The 17,301-nt window shown below is 52.8% G+C and overlaps 1 protein-coding gene across 2 annotated transcripts in view; it reads left to right on the forward strand.

The window, feature by feature from the left end:
- The first annotated feature begins 5,544 nt into the window (after positions 1–5,544).
- Positions 5,545–17,301, forward strand: part of PRAG1 (PEAK1 related, kinase-activating pseudokinase 1) — a 31,381-nt gene continuing 19,624 nt past the window's right edge. The window contains exons 1-3 of one of the 2 annotated variants that reach the window (XM_052777033.1): positions 5,545–6,167; positions 9,816–10,210; positions 11,606–13,440. In XM_052777033.1, coding sequence (XP_052632993.1) covers positions 9,854–10,210; positions 11,606–13,440 — 2,192 coding nt within the window. In that variant the 5' untranslated portion in view covers positions 5,545–6,167; positions 9,816–9,853. Of the gene's footprint in view, positions 6,168–9,065; positions 10,211–11,605; positions 13,441–17,301 lie in introns of those variants that run through there. The other variant, XM_052777024.1, reaches the window with a different exon arrangement.

The raw sequence follows: 17,301 nt of genomic DNA on the forward strand, positions 1-17,301 counted from the left end.
CATTTTCTCCAGGTTTGTCACTGTCCTGTGAGTTCTGCAGACTCCTGTTGGGTCCCTCAGCCTTGTTTTCTGGAGAAGGAGTAATTTCTGGTCCCCCAGGCAAGGAAGTGCATGACTGCCTTTCTTTTGCTTGAAAGTTCCCTGCCTTCCTGCATCACCCTAGCCTTGTTGCAAATAGGCCACCCGAAGCCACTTGCCCTCCTGCAGGCTCTCCTGGACCAGGTGGAGAGCCCAGGAGAGGAGGCAGACATTGGTGGGCAGGGTGGGAAGCCTCCTCCTGCCAGCTCTCTGGAGGCTGAGGTGCCAGCAAGGACTGAGCAGCTGGGCTGGCGCACATTCCCGTCCCAGCCCCGGGAACTTTCGGCACATAGGGCTGATGGCACTCGACGCCTGCGTGTGCCAGGTGCTGGTGCAGAGGCTGCCTTCGCTGGCCAGATCCAGCACACAGCAGCTGGATGAGGCATGGGAGAAACCCTGGCGTTGCTTCTGACAGTGGAGGATGCTTTTGTATTTCTGCTCACTACTTATTCTCTCCAGAGCCAGTTAGCAGGGGGGGGCAACCTCCATTTTTTTTTTGTCATGCTAATTTTCCTTTCTTCTTTGTCTGCCTCAGTGAGCCAAGCACCAAACCAAAGGCCCTATATATCCTCTGGGAGAAAAATGCCCCCCAGACCAAGCCCTTATTTCTTTCTACTGAAGCTGAAATGTGCCATTTCCCTTATCTAAAAGGAGGGGAAGGTGCACACAGGCCCTGTCTGCCCTGTTACCACTCCCTCTGTCCCGGTTGCTTTGCCACTGCCATGCCCCTCAGCTTGTATTGATGCCTGTCACTCTGCTGACAGCATGAGACAAACACCAGTTTGCCTTGGCCAGAAAACTTGCCTTGCAAAGAAAAAAAGCCAGCTCAGGGCTTTTCACTTGGAGAGAAAGAGAGTGAGAAGAATAGACTTGAAAGCAAATTCCCGTGTTTTTTTGCTTTGGGTGAGAGCTTTTCCCACGCTCCATTGGAAGGAGTGCAAGGAGCAAATGTTTCCCAGCGCCTGTAAACACCAAACACCGCTGAGGAGCAAGGAAAAAAGCCACTCTTATTGGAGAGAGGCAAAAATCAGCTGCGTGCTCTCCCGTGGTGCCTCGTGTCTGTGTGTCTGCTCTTTGTGTGGTGATGGCTTTTCCAGACCTAGCTATGTCTTCTGGGTGCAGCAGGAGCGTCAGACCCTGGGGTACTCTGACATGAGACCAGGTGGTGTTTGCTGCCCTCCGCAAAGTTGTTCCACAGCGCTGGAGGCTACTGCTTCCTCTGTGAGAGTCCCAGCAACTGGACTGGGAAGAGGCTGGTGGGTTTATTTCCCAAGCTGACACCTTGGAAGGTGCTTGACATTTATTTGCATTCACCTGGCACTGCTCAAGGACAATTAGCTCGCTCTGCAAGACTTTTGGTTCCCCATCCAAGGCAGGCTGGGAAAGCAAGTCTGGTTTGCTGCATCTCCCATGCCAGTTGCTTTGACTGGCCCAAGCCCCATCCCTCACCACTCTTCCCTGGTCTGATTCCTGACTCCTGTCTTCAGAGAACTAAAAAATCAATGAACATCTTGCCTTTTGGCAGTCCTCAGCCCTGGCTTCAGGAGCAACCTTTTCCAAAGTGCCAAGTGCCTTGGGCACCCCCCAACCTTTCCAAGTCCATCTGCTTTCCACAGAGAGCTGGCATTTAGCAGCCAGCCTCAGACAGGGCTATGCGAAACCCATCCATGCGTGGGAGAGCTTGCCCATGCAACTCGCACCCTGGGAACCGGTTCACCAGCTCTGCAAGCGGAGGCCTGTCTCCAGTGAGGGAGTCTCTGTGTCTCAGCACATGAGGGGCTATGTGTCTTTAAAATGCCCTAAAAAGACAGATGAGAGATTTGAGGGGAGCTTTTGGAAATGAGGAACCAGCTGAGGCTGGGGATGCTCATCAGGCATCCATGTGGGTTTGGTTTAGCTTTTCAAGGAGGCTGGTGTGGGGGGAAGTTTGGAAGCCGGTGCCCATTAAGTTGTTCAGAGATGTGGGCCCTGCTTCATCCTGAGGTGGCCAGGAGTGTTTGGAAGTCTGTACTGAAGGATGCCCCAGCAGCCCAGTGAGCCCACTGTTTTTCCCAGCTGGCCAAGCAAAGAGCATTCGTGATAACAAAAGCTCTGCCCAGGGGTCCCAGTTTTAAACAAAGCACTGGTGTCCCATTGCTGGTGCATCTTAGCATCTTCCCATCAATGAGAAACCATCTCCTTCATCCCCCCTCCCCTTGCCTTTGGTCTTGCTCATAGAAAGCCGTGCTGACAAGCACTGTAGCCTGCATTCGCCTGTATCTGCTCCTGCGATCTCCCTTTGTTTGGCTGCCAGCTTTCTGCACCTGCGTGCATGCCTGCTTTCCCTCCCCGCTGCGGTTAGTCCTCCCCTCTCCCAGCCCGTGGGCAGGAAAGCGGGTTTTAGCTGGGTCCAGGGAGTAAGGCAGTGTTTGGCAATGGCAAACGTTCCCACTCCAACGGCAGCCGTGGGTGGGAGGGGGGGACACAGGCAGCTTGGTTATTTATGGATGAAGTACAAGTTGCCCTGTGATTAACCCTCTGGAGTGGTCCTGCCCACATCTGTCCCAACGGGAGCTGGAATCTCCATGCTTCCTTTGCTAATTGAGCCTGGATTGTATTAGCTAATACCATCTCCAAATCCCCCAGCTGTTCAAAGCTTAATAAGAGCAACCACACATGCTGGCTGGGAGGCTATGCTTGTGTCCTGTTGGGACAGGGATTACAGAAACAAAGTGTATGGGGGCTTGGGGGTGGGGTTTTTCTGCCTGGGTTTTTTTTTGGGGGGGGGGGAAGTATTTTTTTGGCAATCTTAGCCAGCTGCCATCATCGCTATCTCCCCATCCACATAGAATATGCGTCATCAAAAAAACCCACTGTCATCAAGTGATGACAGGTGAAGTAAAGCCAGGGATACATGGAGTTAATATTGGTTCGATACCGTGTGCTCTGTGGTCCTCCCTCTGCCATGGTGCCCACCCCCAGGCTTGTTCCTTTTCTTGCCTGCTCACTGGGACAGGCTGGTTCAGAGCCAATGGTCTGCCCTGCCCTCTCCCAGGGTGGGGGATGCTCCAGATTGCCATCAGGCTCCATGTCAGTACCACCAAGGCTCTTGGAGTGATGGCAAGAAGCAGGTGAGGGCCTTGGGCAGCATAGGCTGCAAGTATTCACCAGCTACACGGAGAAAGAAAACAAACTGGACGGACATGCTCAAGGGCATTCCCTGTCTAGGAGGCACCACAGCAGCCAGACCACCAGCCCGGAGGAGCCTCTCCTCTCCAGAGCCCCTGCCTGAATGGCAGGAGGAGATGCTCTGCCAGTTTTGCTCTTTAAGGAGAGGCAGGGACTGAATCATTAAATTCTTATCTGTGTCATGCTTGTTTGCTTGAGCTTTTGTAGCCTTTTCTCCCACCCAAACTACCTCAAGCGGGAAAGGGGGCCGGAGCAGCTGTGGGAGCCCCTGGCCATGGTGTACAAAGCCCACTTGTTATCGGCACTGTCATATGCCTCTCTGCCCCCTCCCCCTTCCCAGCCCCACGACAACCGCTACATCCCGAAAGCACAAGCTGAGCATCCATCAAAAGGGCTATTATCCCGTGATTTCTTAACAGCCACTGTTGCTCTTGGGTATGGAGAACCGAGCTCCCCCTTTGACACAGTCCGCGGAGCAAAGGAATAGCGGTGCCTGTCGCTGGTTGGCATACTGATTTGCAGCCCATCGCAGTGGCCAGGGTGGGACGGGGGGCTGCTGCCTGCACATGGGGTTGTGTTAGCGATTTAGGGCTTCATTCTGTTCCTACAAGGTCGATGGGTCCTACAGAGATCACACTTTGGGCCTCCAGATGTTAGCAGTGGGGGTAACTCCCATGGAGGGTGGTTAAGAGACCACATGAGGGTTTCATTCTTTATGGCTGATGCTTTTAATCTGCTCTTCCCAGGAAAGGGGCTGGATTTTGAGGATTTTTTGGAGCTGGGTCTCACAATGTTGTTTTGAACAAAAGGGACACCTATTTCCCCAGGTATATTCTCTTCCTACAGCAAGATGGGGCGTCAGGGTGGCGACAATGTCCCCAAGAGCCAGGAGAAGTCCCAGGGGCGGGGGCAGGGGCTGCGGAGGGCAGCCAGCACATCCGCTCCGGCAGGAAAGGGAGGGCTGGGGGAGAAAAGGGGCACGGCAAACAAAGCCACCAACCTACTTTTCCAGTAGGAAAAGGGTCTGCAGTGCAGGAGAGGCACTTTCCAGGGACATGCGCATTGACCAAAGCAGCTCGTTGAGTGGCAGCAGGTATTAACCTCCCAAGAGCCTGCTGAAGGATGGCCCTTTGCTCTTTTGCCAGGCAGGCAGTAGGTGCTGGCACTGGTTGCCCCTGGCTCCATCACAGGTGCATTTATTCTTCCTATGTATGAGCAGGCAAACCGGTTGCAGCACAGACGATGCCACCCCACTTCCACCCGAAAGATCTACCAGCTGTGACACCATGGACAAAGCTGGAGTCCTGGCAGTGACAGGAAGACTCCCCAGCACGTTGGGGACCACAGCCAGAAGAGATCTGTGCACCCCAGGTGGCAACTAAGATTTGCTCAGTCACACAGTGTGGACCATAACTGATAAAAGGTGTCACATTTTTTCCTGTTGTTTTTTTTGAGTCCCCTGGAGTAAAAGGCACTGTTGGCACCAGCAGCCTTGGGAACTGGACAGCTTTACTGGCCGTGAGCGATGCTGAACCCAGCTCCAGAGAGCTTTGCTTTTTTTTGTCTGCCTACAGAGAAACTCCCTGTTGGTTTATGTTTGTCTTCCTGTTCTTGGGGGGGGTTTCTTACAGCTGACACGATGAAAACAAGACTCGGTGATGGTCTCGCTTCTGCCAGCAAGGGATGGTGCTTGAAGCTCTGGTGGGCCTGAAATTTCCCTTTGTGCCGTCAGGGTTGCTCCGAGCCATGTGCCTTGCTGCTGAGTCAGCATTCTGGAAAACAATACATTGGAAGATATATGGCTGGCCAAGCCATGTGGTCGTGTCTTAGCGGGCTTTGTGTGCTGCTTTCCACTTGAGAGGGCTTCTTTATCACAAGTTTTCTTGGCCACTGAGAAAATACCTAAAATGAACAATGATGAATACTGTACTGGAGAAGCTACGGGACTTTACAGCCATGCAAAAAGCCATCATGTTTGGTCTCAGACCTTACAGAACAATCATTTTATGAAAATTTGAGGTTTTTCAATTTTCCACTGAAATCTTTGGACATAAAGAGGATGACTTTATTAGAAAAAATGAATTTTCATTATCCCATAATCCCAAGGCTTCTGGCATGGGAAAGGCGTTTCTACCTGGGGTGAATATCTCAGGACAGTTTGCTCAGCAGGTCCAGTGCTGTTCCAGTGTGAACCTAGGAAGAATTTTAAATCTGGTTTTCCGTCCCTAAGGTGTCCCTGACTCTTCACTGAGCAGGCATGGCGAGAAAATTATAGCACCTCCATTATTAGAAAGTGGAGGCTCTTTTTAAACTTCCAGGTATGAAACTCTGATGCTTGAATTTGGGGAAGTTTACCATCCTCCCAAATTAGCCAGCCATAGAGACCTCAGCTACAGCCTCAGTTGGGCTGGTTAGGGCTAGGTTCTTTCATCCAAATCTTTCAAAATAGGGAAAATGTGGGAAATCTGGGCCACTCATTTTCCGAGCTCATTTTCCCCTCTCACAGATGAGCCATGGCTCTGTGCTGGAAGAGGGGTTTCTGTCATGATGAAGGCATTTCTGAGAGCTAATTTACTTGTTCAACTGGGCACGCTGGCACTGGGATCCTGCATGCAAAAAGACGCAGCAAATTGATTGCGAGTGGCTTGCTTGAAAGAAGCGGGAGGTGTGGTAAGCGGATGTCTTCATGGCAATCTGGCAGATTAAGTGGAGGAGTTCCTATGTTTTCCTGTGTTTTTGCTTACTGTGGGGTCTCTGGACTATTTTAATAACTGATCAAAAAAGAAGGGAGAGCATGAGCAGACAGCTGTAACTGCAGAAGACCAGCCAGCCAGGATGTTTGCAAGCATAAAGGTTTGCAAGTTGCAGTACTGCCAAAATTCCCTGAAGAAGAATTTACTGGGATGATTGGTTCCCGAGAGGTAATTTTTTTCTATGATAAGTGCTGTGCATATCTCCAGCTTCTGTTTTTCTATTCAGGGCTTGGATTTCCCATTATGCAAGCCTACTTGCCTTTTTAATCCACTATTTTCTCCTGAAACATATGAGACTAAGAATGCTTTGTTGCACTAAAGGAAAGGTGGCTTAAGCAAAGAACTGCGCTAAGGCCCTGACCAGGGCAGGGGGAAACCTGGGGGGGGAGGGGTCCTGGTTTTGGAGAATTTAGATGCTCCAAACGAGACACCACAGAGCAAGGGCTGGGGTGAGGGAAGACCATTCCTTTTCCAGCCTGCCCTAAAGTACAGCTCAGGTGCTACAGGGAGCAAAACCTCATGCCGCTCCCTTTTAATGACCCCCAGCCTCCCAGGCCAACAGAGATTCGGGATTTTCCTGAGGTGCTGTCTGCATTTTTTGCACGGTGGGATCAAATCCTGCTTTTGGTCGCTGCAAACTTCTCTTCCTTCCACAGCATCCCCTCGGGCTGAACTTCACCATGTCCTTGTCTGGCAAGCTCGGCGAGGATGAGTGAGCTTTCTGGCTCCCAGTATCTTCCAGCTGGGTCCAGGACCATCCTCAAACCTGGTGTCGGGGTGCAGGGGTGTGGGTGCTCTGGCCGTGTCCCTGCAAGGGGTGGGGGTGATGTAGGACCCTACGGGGTCTGTGCGGGGCTGCTGGGGTGCGTGGGTGCCTGCATCCCCCCGAGGGGGTTGGTACCCGCAGGGGGATGTCCCTGAGAGGGTGCGTGTCTGCGTGAGCGCTGCCGGGGGGGGGTGGGGGGTGTCGTCGCCGCGGGTTGCGTGTGGCCCTGCAGCGAGTGGGTGTGCTTTGTGCAAGGGGGGGAGACACGCGTGTGCGGGGGGAGCGGGGGGGAGCCGCCCAGCCCCCGCCCGGGCTGCTGCCCACGCCGTGCCCCGAGGGGGCGGGCCGGGAGGCGGGGTGGGGCGGGGCGGGGCGGCCCCTGCCCCCCGGCCCACGCGGGGCCCCGCTCGCCACTCGCCCGGTGGCGGCGGCGGCGGCCGTGGCCGGGCGCAGCGCAGCGCGGAGCGGAGCGGAGCCGAGCCGAGCCGAGCCCAGCCCCGCCGCGGCGGCGGCGGGAGGCTGGTGAGCGGGGAGCGGGGCCGGGGGCGGGCGCTGCGCCTCCGCCTCCCGGGACAAAGCCGGGCTGGGAGGGACCCCGCCGCCGCTCGGGGCCGTGCCGTGCCGTGCCGTGCCGTGCCGTGCCGTGCCGGTGCCCACCGAGCACGCGGGCGGAGGGCGGGAGGGAGTGGCCGGGGGGGGGCGGTGCGTGCAGCCGGCCCGGGGCGCGCCCCAGTCCCGACCGGCACCGCCGCCCGCGCCGGGAGCCCCGGCGGGCCCTGCCCGGTAAACTTTTCCCGGTCCCGGTGGGCGCCCGGCGCCCGGAGGGGGGCCGTCCGGCAGCCAGAGCCGCTTGGGTTGGGGGTTTCCTCTTGCGCCGGAGCATCCTGGTGCAGCATCCTAGCATCTCTAGCCTAGGTAACAGGTAGCTTTTATACCGGGTCCTCGCCGGTGCCCCGGGAGGCGCGGGGGCTCCGGGGGTGCCTCAGACCCAGCTCCTGGCTTTCGGCTTGCCCGGGGCGGGGGCCGAGCCCGGCCGGTTTCCCCGCGCGGCGCCGCGTGGGTTGGTGCGGGGTCGGTCCCGGCCGCCCCGCCGGGGTGCGGACACGGGGCCGCCTGTCCCGGGCTCTGGGCAGCGAGAAACAACGGCTGCTTTGGCTGCAGAAAGGGAAATCCCGATCTTTAAAAGGCAGTTGGCAGCACCGGTTATTAAACCAGAAGTGAAGAGTTTTTTCTGGCTCCGGTCCCTGCTTTCCTCCCTTTGATTTTTTCGTTTTTTCTTTGCTGGCTCTCATCAGGACACTTGTTCAACTCTGGGTGATGCCGGACACTGCTTGCTAGATCTGAAAGGAAGCAAAGAATAGAATATTTTTTAAAGATGTTTTCCCTGCAAATAACGTTAATCTCATTGAAGGTGTTGGGGGTATGTCCAAGAGTGATTTGCTGTCCTTTGGTTAATTTGGACTCTGTGAAGTCCATGGAAAAACCTGTCTAAAACCATCTTTTCCCTAAAAAGAGAGAGACATGCACCAATCTGATTAGTGAGTCCCACTGATACTCCCCTTTATTCTGTTCTTTCATGAAACAGATCCTAATTTATCAGCATGCCAGACAGAATGAGTCTGCAGGTACTAAAGCTTTAGCCGATCAAAGCCTCCCTTCCCAAAGGTGGCATTGAATTCAGATGACGGTTGTGGGTCAGTGGCTCTCGCCCCCCTTCACTTTGTCCCACCTAGGCTCTTAGTAGTATTTTTTCTTTTCACCATGCAGTAGGGTGGCTGTTGGAGAGGCTGGCCAGGGCATATCTGAGCCTAGAGGCAAAAGGCTTTACTGAAGTGCAGGCGTGTTTAGAGGTGCGTGCAGGTGCAAAGATGTCCATAGCTACAGTGATGTTGCAGTATGCCTGCGTGGAGGAAGCGCTGAAGGATCAGGCTGGTAAATTTGGCTCTTGTGCCATCAGGATTGGGGTGTAAAAGTGCCTGTTCACTCAGAGACCCTCGGGGAAGGAGCCTCAGTTTGCACTGGGGTCAGCTGGCCAGGAGATGATGAACTGAAGCTGGTTAGGTGGGGAAAGACTCTGTGGAGCCATGTGGGGGACTTGTGTGCCCTGACACCCCTAGGAACCGGCTGCAATTTTCCTCATCTAGTTGCGTTTTCTGATCTTTCTCTTCCCTAATCCACTGAGCTTTGTGGGAGTCCTCGTCTGAAGTATCTCCAAAGTTGTTAGCTCCAGGTAGCGACTGGCTGAGTGCAATCAGACCTGGCCGTGTGGGGTGGGGTGGGGGGGTTGGGGGGGGCACAGGAATGCAGGAATGTCTTGTTCCTGGGGCATTTCCTCCTGGGGAAGGAAGATGGGAAGGCATCCTTGTCTGTAAGTAATCCAAGAGCAAAACGTTTCTCCCCTTGCAGACAATAAATCGTTTCAGGGAGCTGACACTGTTATTTGTGGCTCCTGGAAAACCAGATAAGAGCTTTTTGCCAGCCACTTGCTCAAATCAGTGCCAGCCCCAGCCTTGCTGATTGCCTTTCTCTGTTGCACTGGGTGGGAGAGAAGCCTTTGTGTACCACAGCAGTAATCACAGTGGTGCTTCGGGGTGAAGGAAGGTTGTTGCTGGTCCCCTTGGTTACACAGTTGCTGATTCTGGTCCTTGTATCTCTAGGCTTTTTTATTTTCAGAGAGAGGATGCCACTTTGGAGAAGGAATTTTTCCTGCCTGGCTCTCCTTGTGTGGCTGTGAACAGCTATTTCCAAGACCTCTTTCCTTTACCCTTGATCCAAACCTTGCACGAGGCTGGTTATACATGCTCATTAAACAGGGAATTAAATCACATAGGAATGCTGCTTGCTTGATGTCTTCTTTATTACAGAGCTATGCTTAGAAGTTGAGGCTTTTTAAGTGATTGTGTGGGCTTTAGCTAAGCTGTGAAAAAAGCCTCGTAAACAATAAGCCTTTGTGATGAAAGCAGAGTAAGTGTAATTATCACCTGTCCTATTAAAAATCTTCCCATTTTGGGGCATAACCAAACTAATCAGACAGTGTTGTGCTTTTCCAGATAACTAGGTGATCTTTAAGAGCGGCTCTGGGGAGCAAATGCAAAATGAGCAGCGGAGGACAGTGCAGAAGACGCAGAGGGCTCTCGGTCTGAGCCACGAGGATTTGAAGATGTCTGCGTGCAGTGACTTTGTGGAACACATTTGGAAGCCTGGCTCCTGCAAAAACTGCTTCAACCCAAAGAGTTCCCATCGGCTGCAAACACCCTCAGACGTGGGAGCACGTGGCGTGCTCCCGAATGGAGTTAGGACCAAGCCTGAGAGCCCCGTGTTGGAAGACGAAAGTGTAAATACCTCCCCCTTCTCGAAGCCAACAATTGCTGTGAAGCCAACTATGATAAACTCGGATGTTTCTGACGCGTGGGCGGATGTGAATATGAATGCAGATCTGTCACAGGTAATGATTAATCCAGTCAAAGCATGACTTCCCGTTACTTACCTCTCCTCAGGAGTGCTAGGAATATCTGTTAAAACGGTTTCCTTCCCTTTGTTCTTCCTTCTGGTCTTGACTCAGGTTTTTAAGCCATATATTGGCTTCTCAAAGTATCTTTGGCTGAAGCTGAATGAGCAGTTACTCATGAAGCATGTGCAAAGGAGCTTAAAAATACGTTGTTTGTTTAGGAACTTCCGGATTTTAAATGAGGATGCGGGTTAAAGTTATTTTCCTGGGAAGATATACTGAAAAGAAGTCCTGTGTGGTTGCAGTCAGTGCTAACTGGATCCATGGTCTTCATGGGTGAGGAACAAAGTGCCCTGCCTTCCTAGCCCAGCTCCTTGGGCTCCCAACCTTTGCCAGAGCAGTAATGCCCTCTGGGTGTAGCGCTGCTGCCTGCCTGCAAACTGGCAAGCCTCTGTGGTTTGAGTTGCAGTCGGGATGGGTGGTTCACTCCTCTCCCTGACCGATTGATACCAGCACTGCCCCAGCCACACAGAGTGAAGCATGGGCTGCTGTTACCTTCCCGGTGCCTTAGGTGTGCTCGTATCTCCCACCCTTGCCCCAGAGGAGAGTCAGGGCTTGCCAGCTCTCTTAGCCTCCTGTTGCTCTCCCTTGCTTCTCTTCTAGGGGTAAAGGGCACGTGAGCACAGGCTGCCATCGTTGGTGGGGTTTGATCTGTGCACGCAGATTTGGACCCAGGCTGAGTTTGGCACTGTGGGAGCGGGTTCTGCCACCCGGGGACAGGAGGTCGCTTCGTGGGCACGTGTTACTCTCTGCCTCTCCCACTCCTCCTTTGGCAAGCAGGACAGATGTCCCTCAGATTAATTGATTTCTGATACATTTGCTCACCTGCTCCTCAGTCCCTACTGCTGACCATAGCCAAGCTGCTGTCCCAGGGTAACCTGTGATAGTCTGCGTCTGTGCTCCAGAGCATGTGACTCCGGAGCAGCAGTGTGAAATGAAATGAAAATAAGCAGAGAGGTGCAACTATTCCTTCCCTCTCTGAATCTTTAATTGCACGGTGATTCACAGACAGGATGACAGGTTGGACATGTTTCTGGCAGTGAACCCATAGAAAGAGAAAGGAGAATGCCTTATTTCAGTTCATTGCCATTGTTGGTAATGCAAGGATTGTAAATGGTCCAGGAAATAGGACAAGTGTAGTTTAAGTAGAAAAGATTTGCAGTGTTTATTGGTGGGGCAGGGTGAGCACAGAGCAAAACAGACGGTGAATGCCAGAGGGCTTTACTGTGGAGATGGGCTTTTTCCTTTTTTTTTTTTTTTTTTTTTCCAAATTTCTCCTTCATTTTGCATATGCACATCCTGACAGTGCACTTGTCTCTTTGGCCCATGCAGGTCAGCTGGGGCATGGTTTCTGGCAAACAACTCTTTCTGAAATCAGGAGAAGCGCAGCGGATCTGCCTCGACAATTTTGGCAATGGTGGTGTGAGAAAGCCCTTCCTTCACAACCCACCCAGTGACTGCGTGTCTTGCTGTCCTCCTAGCTACTCCATGGTGGGCCTGCGCAGCCTGGAGAGTCGAGTGGAGAGAAATGTCTCCATCCACAGCCTGGTGCTTGTGGGTGAGGTGGGCAAGCAGGAGGACAGAGCCAAAGACAAGTTTTCCCTGCCGCATCGGGCCCCCTGCCCTAATCTGTCCACCTTGGGGGACAGAAGCACCACGAACTCCAGCAGAAACCCTTCTTCCCGAGCCAGAGAAGGAGCAGCGCTCCCCTCGGAGGCTGACTGCGGTCACCTCTCCTCTGGCTTTGAAAGCGAAGGGGGCGAGTACTGTTCAATCACGGACTGCTGCAGGGAGCGCCCCATCTCCTGGGAGCCGCGTTGTGTGGAGGGGAAGGGTGCCCGGTGCGAGAAGGAGAGCCCTGCCCCCTGCGGATGGAGGCAAAGGGATGCTCCCGAGATTCCCAGGCCAAGTGGCAGGGCGGTCAAGTTCGGCGAAGAGGAGCGCAAAGCGGTGAACGTGGCCTTCTGCATCACAAAAGACCAGGGCGATCCTCTCCCCTATGCCCTGTGTTCAGAGAGGAAAAAGCTGGCTCTCCACGCTGAGCCTGCTGCCCTCCCTGAGAGCACAGGGAGCAGCAAGGCGGCTGCCTTTGCTTTGTCCCGGGAGGACGAGGACTCGCTTCTCCCTGGAGAGCCCTCTGCCACCGGAGGCTCCCGGCCTGAGGGTTCGAGCACCCCTCAGCAGGCTCTGGTGGAGCCGCAGCGCCCTCGCCTCACCGAGCCAGCCCACGGTGATCCCATCTACGCCGAGAGCACCAAGAGGAAGAAGGCGCAGCTGAAGGCTGTCGGTGGACAGGCAAAAGCGGAGAAGCTGGCCCGCAGCACTGGCAAGGAGCAAGCTGATGGGACGTGGAGGGATGGTGGCTGGGCGTTGGGTGGTGAGAAGGAATACCAGGACTCCACCAGCCAGGTGGCAGCAAAGATAACTATAATGACGGCACACACTGAGGATGATCACAAGACAATATTCCTCAGCAGCCCTGATTCGGCAGTAGGAGTTCAGTGGCCATGTATCAGCCCCACTTCCCATCCCGATTTTGGGACTTCATCACCTGCCATTGAGCCTGGAGAGATTTTTCAAGCATCTGGAAGTGAGAACAGCCCAAGATTTCATCTGGCAGCTCCTGCCAAGACCTCAGTTACTGAAAGTCCAGCCATTCCCCCAAAGATGTCCAAAAACAGCCAGCCAGGCAGTGAGGGGAACCGTGTGCCTCCGGTCAGCTCCCACGTGGCAAGGTTTGGTGATGACAACAGCCATGACGGAGCTGGTGTTCAGCTGCTGCCGAGGAGCTATACTGATACAGGTGCCTTTGGGGCATCCCCTTCTCCATGCACTCAGGTCAACGGGGTCTCTGTGGAGGAGTCGAGCAGAGGCCTGGCAGGCTCATCCTATGACAGGAGGCAGAAATACTATATCCCAACATGGACCAAGCAGTGCCGGATAGAGGAGGAGGAGGAGCAGGAGGAGGAGAAGGAGCTCTTAACCCACCCGTGGGCAGTGGGAGCTGAGAATGGAAGAGCTGGTGCTGACCTTGTGGATGACGGCCCAATGCTGGAGAGTCAGACTGGGATCAGCAAATCGTCGTCTTTCTCCTTTGAGTTCCCTAAAGACAAGAGTAATGGCGTGGAGTTTGCACCACCGCCACCGCCGCCGAAAAAGCAGTCCAGGTACAGCCCTGTGAGTGTGTGCGCAGCTGTCTATTAAACATTTGCAATAGTGATGTTTGCTGCAGGGATTCATTGACTAGGAGGTGCTTCCCGTTCTTTTTTTTCTTCCTTTTCTGTTCAAAGGTGGGCTTTCAGGAGCATGGGAGGAGACTGCCCAGCTGAAAAACTACTTACCTTTTTACTCTGAAAAGCTGTCAGAACTTTGCAAGTCCTGGTTCAAATGCCATGCGTACTTGCAAAGGCCCTTCAGGGCTGGAAGGTACGGCCTTGGGTCCCAATATTCAAGTGAGAACAAGGTCTGTGCCCGGGATGGCTGGTGTTTCCCAGGTCAGCTTCATTCTGTCTTGGCACAGTTCCTTGATGTTGACTAGGATAGAAAATCTGGGGTTGCAAGTTCCTCTTGTAAGTGGAACTGGGCAACTTCTCTTGGTGCTAATAGCAAGGGCCTCTGGAATCCTCATTTTCAGTTTGGCTCTAATGTCTTTTGGCTTTCAAGGTTAGCTCTTGAAGCTGCAATTTCCCAGGGAGGACTCCTTGCCTGCAAGCAGGTAATTGGAGCTTGCTTAACGTGTGCTTATGATGTGTGGGAGCCACCTGGCTTCAGGCAGCCTTCCCCTCGCCACTGTCGTGGAAGTCAGGTTTGCAGGCAGGACGACAGCAGGCCCTAGAAAACAAATGTGAATGAGGGAGAGCTGTCCATCTGGGAAGGAAGTAGCTCTGCTAAGCAATTAAAAAACCAGGCTTCTGATACTTTGTGTGCATTCAGTATCTGCAGCTGTGCGTATCGCAAAAAAAAAAAGATAAAATGGAGGAAGAAAAATTGATTTCCTTTCCATGCAACTAATGAATTAGGTTGTCTGAGCATACTGGGGAGGGATACTTCCACATTCTGCGGGTGTCCTCTATTTGCTTTATTGCATGTGTCAGTTTTGTTACCTGGAACTGTGCATTGCACAACAGATTTGACTCCAGCTCCTTGATTAAAAAGTTGAGAGAAGAAGGGATGGGTGCTCAGAGAAGACCTTGCTCTTGGGGTCCATGGCCAAGCTTATGCATAGGCATCAGTGACCTCCAGGTTGAGACTGTGGTTGAGTTGGCCCATCGTCTGTTTTGTTCTCACATGGAATTTTCAGTGTTTTTGGGGTTGGCTAGCCCAGGGAACTAGTGTTTTAAATTGACCAAGTGGGGAACAAATTATGTTTCTCGAGGAAAGGGAAGAGATGAACAAGAGGCTTTAGTTCTCCTTAATGCTGAGCTTCCTGCTGTGATGCTGCATGCCTGCTGGAGTTAGAGGAAAGAAAAGGTCCACAAGCAAGTGAGCACACAGATGAGCTTTGTTGCCTCTAAAATGAAAGAGAACACCAAGATGTGCTTTAGCTTTGACCCTGTGAACTTACTTTCATGGCTGCTGCCACTTGGTGTCTCCTATCAGCCTGTGGCTTGGGGTTGCACCTGCCACATGAGGTGGTGTTGAGGCCCAGCAGAGTTGATATGATGCTGTCGAGCAGTGATCATTTAGGAAACACCAAGTTGCCTGCTGAAAGTCCTCCAGAACCTGATCCCTTCCCCTGCAGAGCAGAGGTCACTGGGCACGCCAGAAGGGTGGTGGCACTCAGACTCAGCAATGTATTTCCCAGCAGCATCTTCCACTTGCAGTGCTAGGACCTCCTTCCACTCATGGAGGAGCAGCTATGCAGAGCTATGCAGAGCCCTTTGTCTGTACTGGAGGCAAGGATGCTTCCCTGGCAGTGCTTGGAGTCTCCTTTCTGCCTTCATGAGGGCTGGGAGTGGAGGCAGGGGGCTTCTTGATGTGTCAGGGTGTCTCCTTGGCTGGGTGACTTGGACCAGCTGTGCTCCAAGCCAGGAGCATGCCCCGCTGCTGCCCTCCACAAGGAGTTATGATCCGTCCTGAGGGGCGTGGAGCATTTTCCCCTCCTTGGAGGGGCTGGTGTGTGCTCCTGGTGTGATTGGGCTGTGCCAATAACAATTGCTTCTGAGTCATCCTGAAAGCATGTGTGCTAGAAAGCCCGTGTGAAAGCAGGCGGGGAAACTGAGGTCAGGGAACACGTGGCATCCGTGACCGGGATCTCTGGCAGAGCCATAAACCCTGCCAGGTGGTTGAGGTAGGTGCTGGCATTTCTTTTACCCCCTGTGGCTGTAGGCCATGTGTTGTGCTACATCTGTTTGTCTCATAAACGCCTCGATGCCTGCAGCTGAGCCTTGGGGCACCTTGCTCAAAGAGCATAGCCCTCTCTCTGGCTACCAAACCCCTGCACAGCCGGCCTGAGGAGCGATTTGATCAGATGGCAGGTTTTGCAAGCCCTGCAAACCCAGCTGATTGCTTTGTTTGTTTGCTTTGAGGGTGCTCTTGTTTTTGTCTCGAGCGTGGCTTCTCTGAGCATGTTGATGCAGGAACCAGGGTGGTGTTACCTGTGCATGGTGGTGGGAGGGATGGCTACGTGCACAACTGGTTAAAATCACCATAGCGGGATTGTGTTACCCTGGGCAGTCGTTGCTTGCAGCTTCGGGTTATGACATGACTCTGACCTGCTGCTGGAGGAGCATCTCCTCTGGTCCTCCTGGGCTGCAGCCAAATGCCTGAAGAAGGGAGGAGGTCTTGCACACAAAGATGACTCTGAGACACATCCATACTCTCCTAGGTCTGGGCAGTCCGTGGGCATGTGCTCGTCCGTAACGGAAGAACCACCGATACTTCTGTTATGCTTATGTAGTCCCTCGCAGAGACAGAGCGCCTCAGCCCAAGATGTTCTCAGGTGGCACCGCTGCAAAGGCTCCTTGGATGGATGGAGGGAGATGAAGCCAGTGTAGACCTGGCTGTGGCACAGTCTTGCGGCTTGGGGCTTAGCAAATCAGGGTTCATTTCAGCTGCAGGAAAGGCATGTAACCATCCTTTTTCCTTCTAGATCTCAAGCTGCAGCAAGGTATTTGATTTCATGCTGGAAAATGAAGCCTGCCTGTTTGACTTTTCTAATTAAACTTAATTGCTTATTTTAAAGAAAACTCACATGTGTGTTCAAACTAGTTTCAAAGCAGAGAAAGAAAAAGGGACTCTGTAGATGTTTTGTTCATCTTGGCTCTAACAATTAAAAGGGAAAAAAGTTTTTACAGGGTGAATTCCTGCCAGGCACTGAGGAAACTCTGGTTTTGCAGTAAGCTGTCTCTTAGGATGGTGGAAGGTTTGATTTTAGGGAGTTTTAAAAGTTGGTGCAAAAAAGGAAAATAATGAATTTGTGCCTGTTTCATCCCACATAAATCTACTCTGGACCTCTTGTGACTGTTTCTTCATACAGTCCTTTTTTCCTGCTTGTTTGAAAGATTATAGATATTTAAGGTTTGCTTGGTCTGAAACGGAATGGAAAATGAGTTTAATTACAAGAGGAAAGAGATTGGAAAGGGAAGATAGTGGCTGGTCTTCTTCCAAAAGCTGGGAAGGTAGTTGGCTAAGGAAAGGGCTCACCAGGGGAACTAGGATCCCCAGGACTTGTATGTGCAATGATTTAAAGGTTCTTTGGTGTGAAATGCTGTAGCGTGGCCTTCAGTTTCTTGGCATGAGGAATGAATCTTTGCTGAAATTTATGTCTCTCTTATGCAGCGGGTCAGGCTAAATGATCCTCACGGTTCCTTCTAGCCTGCAAAACCTTGACGGTTAATTTATTTCATGTGCCTCTTAAAGAAAGGAAACAGCGATGCTGTTTTGCATCTCGAGCTGTTGGCTCTTGAGCTGTTTTCATCATAATTAATGCCACCTTCAAAAGGCAGCACCGTAGATAACTTCTGAAATTTGCTGAATGCGCTCGCTTGGGGTAACAAAGGTGCGTAGCACGGCACATCCCGACACCC

This window comes from Harpia harpyja, chromosome 2 (genome assembly GCF_026419915.1).
Source record: "Harpia harpyja isolate bHarHar1 chromosome 2, bHarHar1 primary haplotype, whole genome shotgun sequence".
NCBI lineage: Eukaryota > Metazoa > Chordata > Aves > Accipitriformes > Accipitridae > Harpia > Harpia harpyja.